This window comes from Rhinolophus sinicus, chromosome 15, assembly GCF_057876585.1.
Source record: "Rhinolophus sinicus isolate RSI-liver-muscle chromosome 15, RSI-T2T, whole genome shotgun sequence".
NCBI classification, from domain to species: Eukaryota; Metazoa; Chordata; class Mammalia; order Chiroptera; family Rhinolophidae; genus Rhinolophus; species Rhinolophus sinicus.
The window spans coordinates 21,612,842-21,629,844 of NC_142515.1; the positions used below are offsets into that span (position 1 = coordinate 21,612,842).

At 54.6% G+C, this 17,003-nt stretch overlaps 3 protein-coding genes across 8 annotated transcripts in view; 2 read left to right on the forward strand and 1 right to left on the reverse strand.

Annotated features, from left to right (window-relative positions):
* The first annotated feature begins 1,093 nt into the window (after positions 1-1,093).
* Positions 1,094-6,390, forward strand: CALHM1 (calcium homeostasis modulator 1). Its single transcript, XM_019725049.3, has 2 exons — positions 1,094-2,217; positions 4,378-6,390. The coding sequence occupies exons 1-2, from the start codon at positions 1,666-1,668 to the stop codon at positions 4,855-4,857; spliced, it is 1,032 nt and encodes a 343-aa protein (XP_019580608.3). The 5' UTR covers positions 1,094-1,665; the 3' UTR covers positions 4,858-6,390.
* A 1,237-nt stretch (positions 6,391-7,627) lies between these two features.
* On the forward strand, positions 7,628-12,872 carry CALHM2 (calcium homeostasis modulator family member 2). 3 transcript variants are annotated; one of them, XM_019725047.3, is made up of 5 exons: positions 7,628-7,951; positions 9,043-9,124; positions 9,210-9,349; positions 9,929-10,641; positions 11,919-12,872. In XM_019725047.3, the coding sequence occupies exons 4-5, from the start codon at positions 10,087-10,089 to the stop codon at positions 12,333-12,335; spliced, it is 972 nt and encodes a 323-aa protein (XP_019580606.1). In that variant the 5' UTR covers positions 7,628-7,951; positions 9,043-9,124; positions 9,210-9,349; positions 9,929-10,086; the 3' UTR covers positions 12,336-12,872. The 3 variants fall into 3 exon arrangements, with proteins under 3 accessions (XP_019580606.1, XP_019580605.1, XP_074195215.1); XM_019725046.3 differs by lacking the exon at positions 9,043-9,124; XM_074339114.2 differs by lacking the exon at positions 9,043-9,124 and having other exon boundaries at positions 9,259-9,349.
* Positions 12,873-14,287: 1,415 nt separating this feature from the next.
* Positions 14,288-17,003, reverse strand: part of PDCD11 (programmed cell death 11) — a 42,327-nt gene continuing 39,611 nt past the window's right edge. For all 4 annotated transcript variants that reach the window (XM_074339107.2, XM_019725038.3, XM_019725039.3 and 1 more), the window contains exons 33-36: positions 16,519-16,687; positions 16,026-16,179; positions 15,404-15,569; positions 14,288-14,671 (exon numbers count right to left, since the gene is read on the reverse strand). In XM_074339107.2, the coding sequence (XP_074195208.2) occupies positions 14,500-14,671; positions 15,404-15,569; positions 16,026-16,179; positions 16,519-16,687 (661 nt within the window). In that variant the 3' untranslated portion in view covers positions 14,288-14,499. The remainder of the gene's footprint in view (positions 14,672-15,403; positions 15,570-16,025; positions 16,180-16,518; positions 16,688-17,003) is intronic.

The window sequence follows — 17,003 nt, forward strand, 5'->3', positions numbered from 1 at the left end:
ACTTGCCAGCCCAGCCGCCATCGTCTTGCTAGCCCCCATCCTTTCTCTCTCCTCTCTTTCTGCTAGCGTAGCCACAGCAGTTATATTAGTGGCCAATGGCTCACTGGTTACAGCTGACGGCCAACTAGCCACAGCTGATGGCCATGCAATCACAGTTGATGGCCATTTACTACCTGAGCCAGCACCTGTCTCTGTGAGGCCGAGAGCCTGGAAACTTCTTTCTGGGGCTCTGCCCCCACAAGCACCTATCCCATAGAACTGTACGAAGATGACATGAGGTTATACAGGTAAAGTGCTGGCCTGGGGCCTGACACAGAAACCTCGGTAAATGCCAATTCTTGTTGGTCCTAGAGACGCACACACCACTAATGTGGTTACACGCACACATGCGGATACACAGACACCGAGGCCCAAAGCCACAGTGATCATACATGACCCCTACAGGGATACACAGATCTGTGGGCCCCATGGAGCCACCCTGTCCAGGCTCTTGCTTTGCGTCAGCCCCAGCCCCACCCTCTCAACCCAGACAGGAGCCATCTCGTTGGAGCTGGGTCTGACCTGCTCTTCTGGGAGAACTGGTGGGCATCAAAGGGAGCGCTTTAACCTACTCCACACTTTGACAGGAGGTACCCTGGGCTGGTTCCCAAAGACATTCTGGGACCTGAACTCCAGGCCTGAAACCCCACTGTTCTGCCCCTTTATTTTTTGATCGGGGGAAGTAGAGGAGGAAGGTAGAGCCAGGAAAGGATTTTTCATCCACAATCTACAAACACACAGAAACACCCACAGAGACACAAGCAAACTGCACATAAAAGCATTTGCATTATGCTCATAGGCTAGAGCTCCCTGCCCAGTGTGTGTGTGCAGGGAGAGTGGGGTGGGGGGGAACACAGCCATCTCTCAGATCCATATCTGACTCCAAATCCTAATTCAGGGTTTTTACTCTATGCCATGCTGCATTAGCACTATCTCCACCCCCACCATCACTGCCATCAGCACCACTATCACCTTCACCTCCATCGGCACCATCCCCAACACCAACACTGCCATCACCAGTACCAACACCATCACCATTATCACCTCCATTACAACCACCACTATCACTGCCATCTCTGTATCATTGTACCATCATTGTCTGAACTGATGGAAGAGCCCTCTTGGATTCTGATACAGCATGGAAGAAAGACCCAATGGGAAGGGCAGAAGGAAGGTGACATGCTTCCTAGGAGCCCAGGAGATAATGTCCAGAAGCTCAGGCCTCTGCAGCAGCCCAGGATTCTCCCAAATTCCAACCCTGCTGGAGACCATGTCTTCCCAGCTTATGTCTGAGCCTCCTTGCCCTACTTTCACATCCAGTGAAAACTGGTCCCCATCAGGTGTGGCCCTGGTGGTTTCCCAGTGCCGGAGGTGGCTGTGGAGAGAGCGAAGCCCAGGAGGGGTGGAGAGAGGAGGGGCAGAACTCCGGCTACACCCACAGGATTGGCCACCCTATGCCTGTTGGCCAGCATATGACTAGTATGTTCCTCAAAGAGACAGTGACCTCAGCCGCTGCCCTGAGCTCTGCCAGTGTCAGCCATGAGGTGGGCACTGAGTGGGCCACAGGGACCATCCTTGAGGCAGCGGTGAGGTGGGAGGAGGCCCCCAGGCCCCCCGGGGGGTGCGATGGACAAGTTCCGGATGGTCTTCCAGTTCCTGCAGTCCAACCAGGAGTCCTTCATGAATGGCATCTGTGGCATCATGGCCCTGGCCAGTGCCCAGATATACTCAGCCTTTGACTTCAACTGCCCCTGCCTGCCCGGCTACAATGCAGCCTACAGCGCGGGCATCCTGCTGGCGCCGCCCCTGGTGCTCTTTCTGCTCGGCTTGGTACTGAACAACAATGTGTCCATGCTGGCTGAGGAGTGGAAGCGGCCGCCTGGCCGCCGGGCCAAGGACCCCGCCGTGCTGCGTTACATGTTCTGCTCCATGGCTCAGCGCGCCCTCATCGCACCTGTCGTCTGGGTGGCCGTCACGCTGCTTGATGGCAAGTGCTTCCTCTGTGCCTTCTGCACTGCCGTGCCCGTGACCGTGCTGGGCAACGGAAGCCTGGCGCTCAGCTTAGCTCCACCCGAGCTTGCCCGCCTGCTTGCCCGGGTGCCCTGCCCAGAGATCTACGATGGCGACTGGCTCCTGGCCCGAGAGGTGGCCGTGCGTTACCTGCGCTGCATCTCCCAGGTGAGGAGGACAAAAGGCTTTGGTCTCCCCACACAGACCGGAGTCCTTCTGGAAGGGTTCGATCCCACCACATCTCAAAATGGGGCTTCCTCAGGAATAGTCATGTTTCCCCAACAGACCGGGGCTCCCCCTCAGACAGAGCTCTGTGGGGTAGGGGCATATTTTCCCAACTGAGGCAGAGGCTTCTGAAGGCCATGTTTTCATTCAGATCGGGGGCCACCTGGGGGAAAGTGCTATGGCTACCTTAGTCCAAAGGCCTGTGCCCCTTTCTGAGGTCCCAGGAGCGGACCCAACAGCTCAGCCAGCCCCACATCCTCTGTCCTGAGCTCCGATTGGAAGCCTGGGGGAATTTGCATCCTTTCTTCTTCCAAGCCAGAGTAGTGGTGAGGCCGGTGGGTGGCTGGGCCATTTGGGTACATTTCACTGGCAAATGCCCCCAGCTGGTACCTCCCTGCTCCTGGAGTGGGAACTGAGGGTCAAGGTACTCCTGGAAGGGCTTGCATGAGGGGGATGCACTGTTGGGATGTTCCCTAGAGGCAGAATGAAAGGGCCCACTGATGGGAAATCCAGAGCTCGGGTCCCTCCAGGCCCACTCCCACGTCCTCTGCTCCTCTGTGTGTCACCCATCCAGGCCCCTCAGGCCGCCCCTGCAGTCATTGCACTATGGGGAGGATGACCCAGGCAGCATGCCCTTGCAGCGCATGGACCAGAGGCTGTCAGGGGAGGGGCAGAGGCTGGGCCTGCCCTGCAAGGGCTTTGAGAAACATGCACGCTCTGCTCTGGCAAGTCCAGACACGCCAGCACCTCCTCGCTCCAGGCTGGAACACTCTCCTGGAGGCCTGCAACACCACCAAACACCCCATTTGAGTCTCATACTCTGAGAGTCTGATCCAATCTCTGCTTCTCTCCCAAACTGTGCCTCCTCTCCTCTGGGCACTTGTCCCATCGTCCCAGGCATCAGGGCTTGATGCAGCTGTCCCTCCACCTGATCTTAACCATCACATCATAAACTAAAAGGGCCCCCAGAAGAGAGGCAGCCTGATATGTTTCATTTGGTCTTCAGAAGTTGAATTAGAAATTCAATTTTAGAATGAGTTGACATCATTTAAAACCAGAAATTTTCACATAAAAAGCAGATTTCCAGCTGTATTTGAAACATCAGGACCTCCACCCCATAGGGACCACATTTCCTCATTGAGCAGCATAAGGGGTGCGCATCCTGCTGAGACGGAGCACATGGTCTGTAGCTCCCCACGTGATGTCTTCTCTGCCATTACCAGCCAGACCCATTACAGGCATTTGGGATTGCTCTGCCTCCCCTCTTCTGATCTGGCCTAACGCTTCTCTGTGCAGCTGGGGGCTGACCCTGAAGCAGAGGTTGGGAGAGCATCCTGTCCTGTGCCCCACAGGGAGTTACTGGCTGAACAGAGCCAGCACCTAAATATCCAGTGCTCTTTAGCACAGAGTTTGAGGGATTGTCCAATTTGTCTCTGTGACCCCAAGGGCCCAGCTCAGAACCCACACAGAAGAGGCACTCAGTTAGTGCTGGTGACTGAATGGCAGACAATACCAGGAGCCAATGGAGAGGTACAGAACTCACAGTAAAAAGGGTCACTATGGCCTAGGGAAGTCAAGGAAGGCTTCCTGAAGGAAGAGGCATGTTCAGCAAAGACCTATTGGCATAATTACAGTGGCTAACAATTACTGAGCACTAACTATGTACCAGGCACTGTGCTAAGTTTAGTATCACATTTAGTCCTCATAATGATCCTATGAGCTAGGTACTATCACCAGCCCCATTTTATATGTGGGGAAACTGAGGCACAGAGCAGTCAGGTACCTTTCTCCTGGTCAACTAGTAAGTAGTGGAGACAGGGACCAAACCCAGGCAGCTAACTCCTGGGTCTGTCCCGTTAACTCCTGTATTATGAGTGCCAGGACTACACATGGGGCATTTTACTCACATGACCTCATTTTCATGAAATGGGTATATGTGTGCCCGTTTTACAGACATGAAATGGAGGTCAATAGGTGAAGTCACTTGCCCAGTCAGTACTTTTTTCCCTAAAAGCCCTGGCATAGAGAGTGCTTTGGGGGTCTGGACAGGCTTGGGAGACCACAGGGCAGTGCCAAGCTGACTCTCTCTTCTCTCCGCTGCAGGCACTGGGCTGGTCCTTTGTGCTGCTGACCACACTGCTGGCATTTGTTGTGCGCTCTGTGCGGCCCTGCTTCACACAGGCTGCCTTCCTCAAAAGCAAGTATTGGTCCCACTATATTGACATCGAGCGCAAGCTCTTTGATGAGACATGCACGGAACATGCCAAGGCCTTCGCCAAGGTCTGTATCCAGCAGTTCTTTGAGGCCATGAACCATGACCTAGAGCTGGGTCACACCCACAGGGCACTGGCCACAGCCCCTGCTGGCTCAGCAGCCCCAGCTACCACCGATGGTGCCGAGGAGAGGGAGAAACTGCGAGGTATCACCGATCAAGGAGCCATGAACAAGCTGCTCACAAACTGGCACAAATGCAAGCCACCCCTGAAGCTGGGCCAGGAGGAGCCGCTGATGGGCAACGGCTGGGCTGGGGGTGGGCCCCAGCCTCCACGCAAGGAGGTGGCCACCTACTTCAGCAAAGTGTGAGCTGTAGCCAGGTGAAGAGGCAAGAATTGTGGTCTGAGCCCACAGCCCCTTCGCCCCCCAAACCAGATGGAAAATTGAAGGCGGTAGGTGCTGTGCAGTAGCCTCTGGAGCAGACCCACATGCCCAGGCCTCACCTGCTCATGGGAGGCTGGAAATTTGGAGCTAGCAGGGGACCGCACTCCTCCAGCTGTGCCGCTGCCTTAGGTGGCCTCGGGGCAGTTGAGCCACAAGCAGTATTAGTCAGAAGGGTTCAAAACTGGCTCGCAGGGGACAAGCTCCCACCTGCTCAGCCCTTCCCAGGCCACTTCATTTCTGGTTCACTGTCTGCACTCAGGTTCTACGGACATCCTTGCCCAGCGTCCACTCTTCTCTGTGACTGTTTACGATCTCTGTTCCCTCATGCTCAAGGCTCAGGGAGTGGGAGGGCATCCAGCCGTCTCCTGAAGCGGGAGTACTCTGGTTTTGGCCAGTCTCCTGAGCGAGGCTGAGTGGGCCAAGGTGGCCATAAGGACATGACACCCCGCCTCACCTGGTATGACACACATGAGGTGACAGGTGATAAGACAAGATACCAGAAGCTGGGTCCACCCAGGAGAAGCCAGGGTGTGTGGTCACCATAGAAGTCACTCAACAATTGTCGTGGCAGACTGAACATTGATTTAGCACCAAGCATGAAAGGCCTTCTGTCGTAGTCCACTCAGGCTGTTATCACAAAATACCACAGAGTGGGTAGGTTATAAACAATGATTTCTCAGTGATGGAGGCTGGAAGTCGAAGATCATGGGGCACAGTCATTTTCTGGTGGTCTTCCTGATTCATAGCCACGCCTTCTCACTGTCCTTACACAATGGAAGGGGCTGGGGAGCTCTCCGGAGTATCTGTTATAAGGCCACTAATTCCATTCATGAGGGCTTTCCCCTTGTGACGTAAGTACTTACCAAACGCTCCATCTCCTAACATCATCACCTTTGGGGGTCAGGGTCAACATATGAGTTTCGGCGGGGTGGACACAATCAAACCAAAAGTACCTCTCATGACAGGGAGAAGTGGTCTTCTCACTGACTGCCCTAACACCTCCCTTACATCCAGGTTATAGGAGGAAATCAGACCATCCCCAGTTGCTTCATTTTCTGTGCCTCAGTTTCTTCATCTATACAATGGGGATGAGGGCACCTACCTCATGGGGTTGCTGTGAGCATTAAATGAGTAAAGTGTATAAAGCCCACAGCACATGGAGGAACTGAGTATGTGGTGGCTGACATGTTTCGTGATTTCTGAACCTGCAGGCTTAACCTCCTTCTCCCCCTGGACATAGGGTTGAATGGAGGGGAACATCAAGAACTGGAGCTATCATTGTCAAGGAGGAAGCAGGGCCAAGAAGATGGACTTCTTACCCCTTCAGATATCTTTGAGATGTAATCCCACTCATCTAAGAATTCATTTTGAACTTGATCCCTACAACACTGTTTTAATGATTTCCATTCTTCCTTATGTACCATTTCCTCTATTCTCACATCTGAGACCAGCTCTCCCTCTCTTTAATTGTTTGGGAGGAGGGCGATCCCTGTAGGCCAAGGTGGGCTACATGGCTCCTCCAGGAGGTGGGACTTGATCTAGGCCCTGAATGAGGGGGAGGAATCAGGTGAGTAAAGACCAGGTGTGTGCCGGGCTTCCAGTGAGCAAAGGCAACCCAGAGGTATTGGGAAGTACAAATGTGAAAAAAAAAAGAGTAAAGCTTTGGGTCGGGCAGATCTGGGGTCAAATATTATACTAGAGCTGTAGGACCCTGACAAGCCGTCCAAGCCTCAGTGTGTCTGTCTGTAAAATGGGTGTTAAAAGATCTGCTTTTCAGGATTATAGTGACGATAAAGGGAATTAACTTTTGGAGGAAGAATGTGGAACCATGTTTGGCACATGGTAGGATCTGAAATATAAGCTCTGGTCCTTTTCCCTTCACTCCTGCACATGGACAAGTCCAGCTCAGAGAGGACAGCATGTCACTCAGCAGTTCCACTGTTATAGAACCACAAGCAGTACAGAGCTGACAGAGATGGGGGTGGGGTGTCAGGGGGGAGGGCTCTCCCTTGATCCCTAGGAATCATCTGGCCTGTCCTTGAACAGACAAGACTCTCTTCTTCAGAATTCCTGACCTATGGCTTTTCAGCCTCAGCTTGCACACTCCTACAGATGGGGAGCTCATGACTACTTTCTGGGACAGTCTGGGCAGCTTTGATCACTATAAAGAGCTTCCTTCCAAAACCCACCTCCTTGAAATTTCCACGCACCGGTCAGAGCTCTGCCCATAGGGCCTCAGAAAATCCCTATACTCCAGAATTCACTTGTCAGTCCTCTGAGATTTGAAGCACTACCTGGGGAGTTAGCTGAAGTCTGGATAGAAGAGCTTACATCTGGGGAGGGTTTGTCCAGGCAGTGGTGGATGGCTGAGGAAGAAGGGCCAGAACAGAGTCGGAGAATGGGGGTGGGGAGTGGGCTTAGCTCTGCGTATCCTGCCATGGGTCTGCATCAGTCTGAGGGCATCTCCCCTAACGCTGCAGCTTCTGTCCAGAGGAGTGTCAAGCATGGGAGCTGCTCTTAAAACTGACCCAGAGGGCAGGCCCAGGCCAGCTCTCCTGAAGGCTCCCTGCCTGGCCCCTGAACCGGTCCCACTGGTGTGGAGCACCCTCAGGCTGGCTCCCAGGCAGCCTGCTTTGGCAGGCAGGCAGGCAAAGCCGGACGCTGGCCATGGGCTGCTGAACGGGAGCCCCAACTTCCTCTCCTCTTGCACCGCCCTCTGCCGCCCGCCCTTCTCTGCCTGGCGCGGGGGGGATGTTTTCCACTCGCCACTGCACAAGTTCCATCCCGCTGTTCCCTCCTCTTTTCTGGAGTTAAACTTTTCCGAGGACGCCACCAGCCCCAGGCTCTGCGCCTGTGCAGAAGAAAAACGGGAGGCAGCCCGCGGAGGACACTTCGGGTGGGTGGGGTAGCTGCCCCACCGGATGCCTGCCCCGTAGGCCTACACTCTGATGTCTGCACACCACTGGGAGAGCCCAGCCCTGAAGAGAGCAAAGCCACTGGTACCCGAGGCTGGCCCCAGGTAAGGAAGGGCCCCTCCCTGGGACATGCCAAGTGACGGGGAAGCATGGCAGGGCCAGTCTGAGGCTGCCCAGAGGGATTGTCCTGGGAGAGGGGCCCCTAGCTCAGCCTCCCCCCACTCTGGACAAGGTCCAGACCTGCCCCTCCCCCAGCTGCCTGTCTCCTGTCCTGACTTGTTATTGGAGGTCCCACTCCCAGCCTTAGGGTGACTCCTCCCTGGCGGGAGGCTTGGGGGCGGGGAGGGGAGGGCGAAGCAAGGGTGTAGTCTCAGAAGCTGGCCTGGTCCCTCCTCTCCCCACCAGTGTTCAGACATCTTTTACCCCACTTTGTGTGGTTTATGAACCCAGGACCCCATAGGGAGCTCATTAGGAACCTTGAAGCCAAGAGGAGAAGGAGGCAGGGGGCTGCTTTTAACTCATTCATCCCAGCAACATTACAAACTCCCTTTCCCAGGGAGTCAGGCTGGAGGCCTGGGGCTGAGTTGGAGAAAGTCAGACACCTCCTCTGTCTCCATCTCCTGGTACCTCACGTGGCCAGCCAGCTCCGCCCTGGCCCATCTGGCAGCCTTGGCAGAGATTGGGAGGGGTGGTAGTATATAGGCTTTTTCGGGCCTTCAGACTTGAGTTTTTTCATCTCTGGTATAGGGGGGAAGGACATGGCCAGCCTCTGGCTTGTGTGGGTGGATCCTGGGAAGGGAGCTAGGACAGAGCAAGGCTGGAGCCCAGGCCATGACCACTTCCTGGCAGGCTGCCAGCACTGCTGCAGCACAAACCAAAGCAGCACAGCCTGGGAGTGGCCAACTGGGCACGGCTGGCAGGGCCTTAGCCTTCATCAGGGTTTCCTGTCACGGGCAGGCTGGGCAGTCCCTGAGCCCAGGGACCTGGATGGAACAGGGCTGCTGGGAGGCGGCTGGATAGGGAAGAGGTAATGGGTGGGGAAGGGGAGGTTTGCCAGGGCCCTCATGGATGGGCACTGAACAGCGGGAGACTCATTTAGCTTGACTCACCCTGGCCCACTTTCCAGGCCTCCTTAGGTCATGCCTGTGTATCTCCACATTTCAATAGCCTTGAACAGGCACTTTATCCTCTTTAGGCCTTAGCTGTCTGATCTTTGTGGGAAGGAAAAATCGTCCCACCCTGCCTCACTTCTGGGAACCACCCTGAAGACTCAAGAGGTGAGAGAGATGGAGGGACATATGGTCCTATGTCACACAGAGGACAATGATCAGGCATCGTTTATTCCCTTTCTTTTCCTTCTAGCATCCCTGAGAGGGAGCAAGGACCAGAGTGATTTATGCTCTGCTCACAGATGAGGACACCGAGGCCCGGAGAAACGTGATGAAGTTGAGAGTCCGGATTGCCTAAACCAGGCCAGAGCCTGAGGTCTCCAGAATAAAAAGGTCCGTATGAACGCCAGGGATGCTGCTCCAGGCCCACCCGTGCCGGGAGGCCCCCTTCTTCCGCCCCGTCCCACATCACAGGGTCAAGCCCAAGTCCCTTATCCACCAGGACACCCACTTGTTTTTCTACTCCTGAGGCCAGAGGCCTCGAGGACACACTTCCCAAACAGTCCTAGGTCTCAGCACATCAGCACTGCCTAGAATCCCACAGGGAAAGCCCGTCGACACCCCACCTTCCCCAACGCCACATGGTGTTGAGAGGCCTGTGGTAGCAACATGAACCTGTGTCTGGCAGATAGACCTGAGCTTGAATCTCAGCTCTGTCACTGATGTGTGACCCCGCCAAGCCACTCGCCTTCAGGAGCCCCCACTTCCTCTGTGTACACTGGGGGTATGACAGCTCAATGTGGATCATGGGGGTCGGCAACAAGGGCTGTAAAGCACCTGACACATAGTAGGAGCTCAGTGAGCAGTGGCCACCATCATTCCCCCAGGAACCAGGGCTCCCAGTCTCCCATTCTCACCAGCCTGGCCACATTTTCTGAGGCATGCATTTACCCGTCATCTACTGTTCCACAGGAAGCACCAGGCCACCCACTCCAGGGGATAAAACGGCACAACTGTGTCCTGCCTTCAGGTGCCCAGCAGCCCACACTCTTTCCTAGTCCCATCGGGCACCATCGACCCCGGTCACCTCGTCTCTACCTCTGCAGTCGGACCCCAGCAGCCCTATCACCATGGCAGCCCTGATCACCGAGAACTTCCGCTTCCTATCCCTCTTCTTTAAGAGCAAGGACGTGATGATTTTCAATGGGCTGGTGGCACTGGGCACTGTGGGCAGCCAGGAGCTGTTCACCGTGGTGGCTTTCCACTGCCCTTGCTCGCCAGCCCGGAACTACCTATATGGGCTGACGGCCATCGGTGTGCCCGCCCTGGCACTCTTTCTCATTGGCGTCATCCTCAACAAGCACACCTGGAACCTAGTTGCTGAATGCCAATACCGGAGGTCCAAGAACTGCTCGGCTGCTCCCACCTTCCTCCTTCTAAGCTCCATCCTGGGCCGCGCGGCTGTGGCCCCCGTCACCTGGTCTGTCATCTCTCTACTGCGCGGTGAGGCCTATGTCTGCGCTCTCAGCGAGTTCGTGGACCCCTCCTCTCTCAAAGCTGGAGAAGAGGTCTTCCCACCAGCCCAAGCCACAGAAATCCTGGCCAGATTCCCTTGTGGGGAGGGTCCTGCCAACCTGTCAAGTTTACGGGAGGAGGTCAGCCGCAGGCTCAAGTATGAGTCCCAGGTAAGGCTGTGCGAAGGGAAGCGCCTCTTCTTTCTTCTCCAGGTGGTGGGTGGTGGAGACAGGCCAGCATGGCCTCCTGTTAAAGCCGGAGTTGGTCCTCAGCGGCCAAGGTCTCCAGGAAAGCACTAGATTATCAGTGTCAGGTATCAGAGCTGGGTAACCTCTGGGTCAGTGCCTGGTGGGACAAGGGTCAATTCTGGTCCCAAATAAGAGTTTTAAATGTTAAAGGAATGTTCTTCTGGCTCAGACGAAGCCTTGATCCCAGTCACAGATTCAGCCCATTACTCACAAATCCTTGCAAGCCTATGAAACATTTGCTGTCAGCCAGGAGTTGAGAGTGGAGTGTTGCTGTCCCAAGAAGGGCCCCGTGCCCAGCACTGAGTCAGCCTGAAACACGGCTGACATAGGGGAGTCCCTTGAGGCAGGAAGGGGTATCGAGTCAGAAAGCAGCACCTGCTGCCCTGATTCTGGCCTCAGCTTTGGCTTAGCTCTGAAGGAGTGGAGGTTGGTCAGGGAAGAAAGGGCAGAGACCTGGGCAAAAGCAGGCAAATCGAGCTGGAAGCGTTAACTTAGAGAAGCAGGGGGTGAGGGAGAGACAGGAAGGAGTACAAGATTTTTTAAAGGGCTTCTCTCCAGTACATAGGAAACACAAGTAGAGAGAAGAGCAGGGCTGGAGACAGCAGCAAAGGAGATGGAAGCTGGAAAACACAGAAATAAAATTTATCTGATGATCAAATGCCCACAAATCTCTGTACAGGATCAAGTGGGGAAACAAAGATGACCTCATCTGAATTAGCCCTTAGTAAGTTCACACCCAAGTGAGCGTTTGAGACAAGCACATGGGTGATTTCAAAACAAGGCAGAGAGTGATGATGTAAGAGGAACCAGGCCACGGGGGACTCAGGGAAGGGAAGGTTGCTCCCAGAATGGCCTTTGAAGACTTCCTGGAGGTGGCATCTGGGCTGAGCCTGGCAGTTTGAGCTGGATTTTGATGGGCTCAGATGATGTGGAGGGGGGCCTTTGGGGCTGAAGGAATGGCAGCAGAAAATATGGGAGGCAAAGTCTAAAAACAGAGAAGGTGTGAGTTCAAGGGAGTGAGGACAAAGGGGTGAAATTATAGCCAGAAGGGCCTGCTTCCCTTACAGAAGCAGAATCTTCAGCCACAGAAGTGAAAGAGCCAGCTCTCAGGGGACTCTGACCGCTCCTATGTCACCGTGGGTGGCGGGGGGTCCAGGCAGATCCTCGCCCCTCCTCAATGCTGCCCTTCCTCTGGCCAGCTCTTCGGGTGGATGCTCATCGGCGTGGTGGCCATCCTGGTGTTCCTGACCAAGTGCCTCAAGCATTACTGCTCGCCACTCAGCTACCGCCAGGAGGCCTACTGGGCACAGTACCGCGACAGCGAGGACCAGCTCTTCCAACGCACGGCCGAGGTGCACTCCCGGGTGCTGGCCGCCAACAACGTGCGCCGCTTCTTTGGCTTCGTGGCGCTCAACAAGGACGACGAGGAGCTGGTCGCCAAGTTCCCGGTGGAAGGCACACAGCCTCGGCCACAGTGGAACGCCATCACTGGTGTCTATCTGTACCGCGAGAACCAGGGCCTCCCACTCTACAGTCGCCTGCACAAGTGGGCCCAGGGCCTGACGGGCAACGGCACAGCCCCAGACAACGTGGAGATGGCCCTGCTCACCTCCTGAGGGTCCTGTTCTCACGCTGTGGAAATGCCAGTCCCTCGCCCCAAACTGGCCCGCGGCCGGCTCACATCAGCATCAGAAGGGGATTTTTTTTTTTTTAACCACAGCTTTGTGAAAAAACAGACCAAGAGAAAGGAACACAAAGTAAGCTGGGGTAGAGAGAGAGCTAGTAGGCAATGTGGTCAGCTGGGACAGCAAGGCTCTCAGACCTGAAGAAATCCCCTCTCCTGTTGCCACTAGCCACTTGGTCAACAGCTTTGGAGAAAAGACCCTTTCCCAGAAGTGGTCCGTAATTAACTAAGATGTGGATAACCTTTGACTGGTGGGACGCCAAGGCCAAGAAGCCACTGCCAGCAGAGCCAGGTGACGATGACACTCACCAGCAGGCTCTCTGTATAGGCTATCATGCAGTTGATTTGTGTAATTGCGTATGGACACCCAGCGCCATGGTGCTCAGCTGGGAAGCTGCCCTCCAATGTACGCCGCTGGCTTTATTTTATATATTTCTATTTTTGATAAAGCTTTTCTTAGTATAAAGGACTAGCGTGGTGTCTGCATGATTGGGTGGGCCTCACACAGCAGACTGGTGGTCATGCACACAGGCCCAAATCCCGTCCCCTATGGGAGGGAAGGGGACACATAGACTCTGGGCAGAACCATTAGGTTGGTGCAAAAGTAATTTCGCTTTCTGTCATTATTTTTAACCTTTTAAACTGCAGTTACTTTTGCACCAAGCTAATATAATGGGTGGGACGGGGAGCAGGGGAGCAGGGACAGCCAGGTGTTCCAATGGAGCCTGACCTTTCTCAGAGGGAAGCTCAGCTTCATTTCTTTCTTTTTTTTTTTTAAAGGAGGGCACAGCTCACAGTGGTCCATGGGGGGATCGAATCGGCACCCTCGGTTATCAGCACCACACTCTAACGAAGTGAGCTAACCGGCCACCACAGCTTCAACTTCTTGAGTTAGAAGATCCTACACTCAGTAAAGCAGACTAGTTCTTATAACTAGTGCTAATAACCAAGAACCAGGCCAGCCTGGCTTGTCCCTTCCTCCCATGTCCGCTCCGGCCTGATGGCCTCCACCACCGCGAAAACTTCTGATGCTCTCCCTGGTCCCTTTCCTGCTTCCTGGCACATGACTCGCTATTTCCCATAGAAAAAGCTTTCCAGCTCTCAGGACATTTAAAACTCTGCCAAAGAAAAATTTTAATTCTCTTAAGACCAAGCCAAAAAAGGACTGGTTTCAACAAACAGCTGGGTCTGTGCTGGCCTCCAAGGACTCTGGAACATGCAGGATTATTACTGAGGCGGGGGGTTGCCTTTCTAGGAATTTCACAAGGGTCACAGGGAGGTATGGGTGTGGTAGGCCCGTCATGTCCTCTCTCCCTCAGGACTCAAGGAACAACCATAAAGTCAACCAACGCCAGAGACACACAGAAACCGTGTGGCTCTCCCCAAAGCCACAAGTCAGTCTGGGCCCTCACTGAGCCTCCTCCCTGCCAGGCCCTGTGGCAGCACACAACATACACGCATGCTCTTGCTTCACCCACAAAAATCACCCTTCAAAGTCGGACTTTTTAACCTCACTTCACACACGAGGCACCAATGTGGAGAGGTTGGGTCATCTGGCCCCAGTGGGCCTGGGAGGAGACGTCACCAGCTGGTTTACATCAATGCCTGTGGCTTTCCTATCAGGCGCCCAGGTTCCCTTATTTTCCTTCTGGGTTCCGCCTTTGTCCTCGCAGCCTCCACAAAATGACACAAGAGTGAGCTGGGCTGAGGCTGAGGGAATGCCCGGGACTCCAAGCTCTAAAGGAGAGAGCCTGCTCCCTCGAACCTGCTGAGCCCCTCTGGCTGGACCAAGAGCCTGCCAGGGCCAAAGTGGGATAAGCAGCCTCAGAAAAGGAAAAACATGGAATTGCTACCTGAAACAAAATAAGCAAAAAGAAATTGTAAGAAATTGCAAGTTCTTTTTTATCGTAACAGGATTACCCCAGAGGTGCTGCAGAAAAAGCAGCACTTTAAATAGAGTCCTCAGGCAACAATTTCCAACCGCCCAGGGCCTGAGGTTTGGCGGGCTGGCCCCCTGTGAACTGGCTGTCTGAGGACAGTGGTGTCTGAGTGCAGTAGTATCTGAGGACAATGGCCTCTGGAGACAGTGGCTGCCACTAGTCCTCCAACACGGAGCTCTTAGCCTCCACGTATTCCAGGGCCTTCGCTTTCACTGCCTGCACGTCCCTCTCGGTGCCGTGTTGCTTCTCATAGTCCAGGTAGCGCTTAAAGAAGAATTTCATCCGCTTGGGGGCCAGACTCAGGTGAATGACCCGCTCGAAGATGTCCCTGTGAGAAGAGCAGGGCAGCATTTGCCTCTTGGTCCCCGGCCACACGATTCCCGGCTAACTTTCCCCACCTGTTCTCAGGCCCTGGAGCCCGGGCCTCTGTTGTCCAGCACTCCCCCTTCTATCTAGATTTTCACCATTATTGACTCCCCTCATGTCCGCTGGGAGAGAGAGAACACCACGCTCCCTTTACAGATGAGCAGACAGACACCCAGAGATGCTACAGGGTTTACTGGCCTGAATCAGGACAGAGCTACTGGGATGAGGACACACACGAGGTGTGGATCTGTGAGAAAAGCTCTGCTTAAAACTCACTGATGGGCTTGGGCGAAGCACTAGTTCTTTCTGGACCTCAGTCTACCCACGCCCAATCCTCCCTGCCCTGGGGGATGCTGGCAGACAACAGTGAGATTATGCCTGCGAACATTCTCTACAATGAGAGCCAGGCAGGCACAGTGTTATTATGAGGGAAACCCAAGCCTCCTGACTCCTGGCCGGCGGCCAGCCTACCTCCCACTCAAAGTTCCAAAGACCAGAGGCTGGCCCAAGACAGAAAAAGAAGTTGTAAAAGTAAATGCCACAGGACCTGGAGTGTTATGTCAAAGCTGTTTTTCCAGATAGAGTAAGACAACTACGGATGCTGGGAGCTGCTCTGGGGCTAAAACTCATCCACTTGGCCAATGACCCCAACCCCCAATAGGGAATTCGGCCCCGATCTGGCTTCCCCTCTCACCGGACTTCCTTCTGGCTGCCATGCTTGATGGTCATGTCGATGTAGACCGACCAGACATCTGTGCGCTTTGGGTAGGTGCTCAGTGTGTTCTCGAAAATGGCTTTGGCCCGCTCCGCATCCCCTAGCTGGAACTCAAGCTGGGCAAACTTGGCAATCACATCCACATCTGCAGGGAGACAACAGCTCAGACACACAAAGCGGACCCCTCACCACACACCCTGTGCTGCAGGGAGAGACTGACTCCTGATTCCCTGCTCTTGGGTCCCAGAACCTGGGTGATGGGGACAGAGCAGTGGGGTTAGGGCCAACTCCACAGATGTGAGGGCAATGATCTCTGGCTCCCACTGCAGACACCCTATTCTCTGCACCCAGAAAGGACAGAGGGGCGGGGCAACAGAATTAGTGCTAATTGCTTTTTGTTCCTCCATCTTCACAGTCTAGCATTTGAAATGCAACATGCGTTATGTTCATGAGCATATCATCAACAGACAGATAGCTAAGTACCCTCCACGAGGCTTCCTACCACCACCCTCAGATGAGGAGACCCACAATCCCCATGCCCAGATATCTGAGAGCCTAATGTGTTCAGAAATCAGGCCCGTAGGCGGCAATAAGCACTCACGCTCTTTACTAGGCAGGCAATCGAGGGCTCGCTGCATCGCACGGTGACTGGCCCCTGCCTGGCCCCTGCGCAGAAGAAAGGCGCCATATTTGATCCAGACAGTTTTCTCCTGCCGGAAACGCTTCAGCATCCGGTTGTAGAGTTCACCAGCTTCCTGTGGGAAAGACAAGGCAAGCTGAGGAAAGTGGGATCCAACAGAGGGGTCTACAGTAAAGACAGGCAGCTCTGCTCATAAGATGACTTGGGCTCAGAGACTCCAATCACTACGAAGGCTCAATTCTAGATACTGAGGGGAGAGGGAAGGCTCACAGAGGTGGAGGCCTCACATGACGGGCAGTCTGCCTACTAATCCTGTGCCCGCAAGGAGGTCCTACGACGAGAACTGGATCAGAACGTGGGGGTTCTTCCTTGAGACTTCCGGGCTGCTTCTGTGACTCCCAGGAGTCAGCTTCTGAGTGGCGGGGAACCCTGTGGCAATGGCCCAGACTCCTACCTGGAACTTCTCTGATTTGGTGTAGATGTCAGCCAGCTGAAGAAAAACTTTGAGAGGCTCATTGTACTGCACAGCCCGCTCGAAGACCTTGTTCAGTGACTCCTGAGAGCCATACATGTTTTCTAGGTTCAGCAGTGCCACCCACACGTTCAGCTTCTCCTGCTCCTCTCTGGAGGGAGAGCAGTCAGCATGTGAGCTCCGTCATTTCAGCCCAAAGAGCCTCCCACGCCCCCATGGGTTGTCAACCAGAACTCCATCCTCTTCCCCAGGTTCCATCCATGTCCTCAGTTCCCACGGCCACATGCAGGCACCGAGAGCCCTTGGACCCAGTGCAGCCCCCAGAAGCAGAAACCCCAAACCCCTGATTACCGGGTCTGGGTCTCCCAGATATAGGCTCTACCTGGCTCTACCTCCTTTCCTGGGAAGGAAGCCTACCGAATCTCAAACTGGCCTGAGTTTGAGCTGGAAGGAGCAGAATCTCTGGT

Coding starts and splice junctions, on each gene's coding strand:
- CALHM1 (XM_019725049.3), top strand. CDS start 1,666: ATGGACAAGTTCCGGATGGTCTTCCAGTTCCTGCAGTCCAACCAGGAG. Junction 2,218..4,377: donor ACCTGCGCTGCATCTCCCAG/GTGAGGAGGACA, acceptor TCTCCGCTGCAG/GCACTGGGCTGGTCCTTTGT.
- CALHM2 (XM_019725047.3), top strand. CDS start 10,087: ATGGCAGCCCTGATCACCGAGAACTTCCGCTTCCTATCCCTCTTCTTT. Junction 10,642..11,918: donor GGCTCAAGTATGAGTCCCAG/GTAAGGCTGTGC, acceptor TCCTCTGGCCAG/CTCTTCGGGTGGATGCTCAT.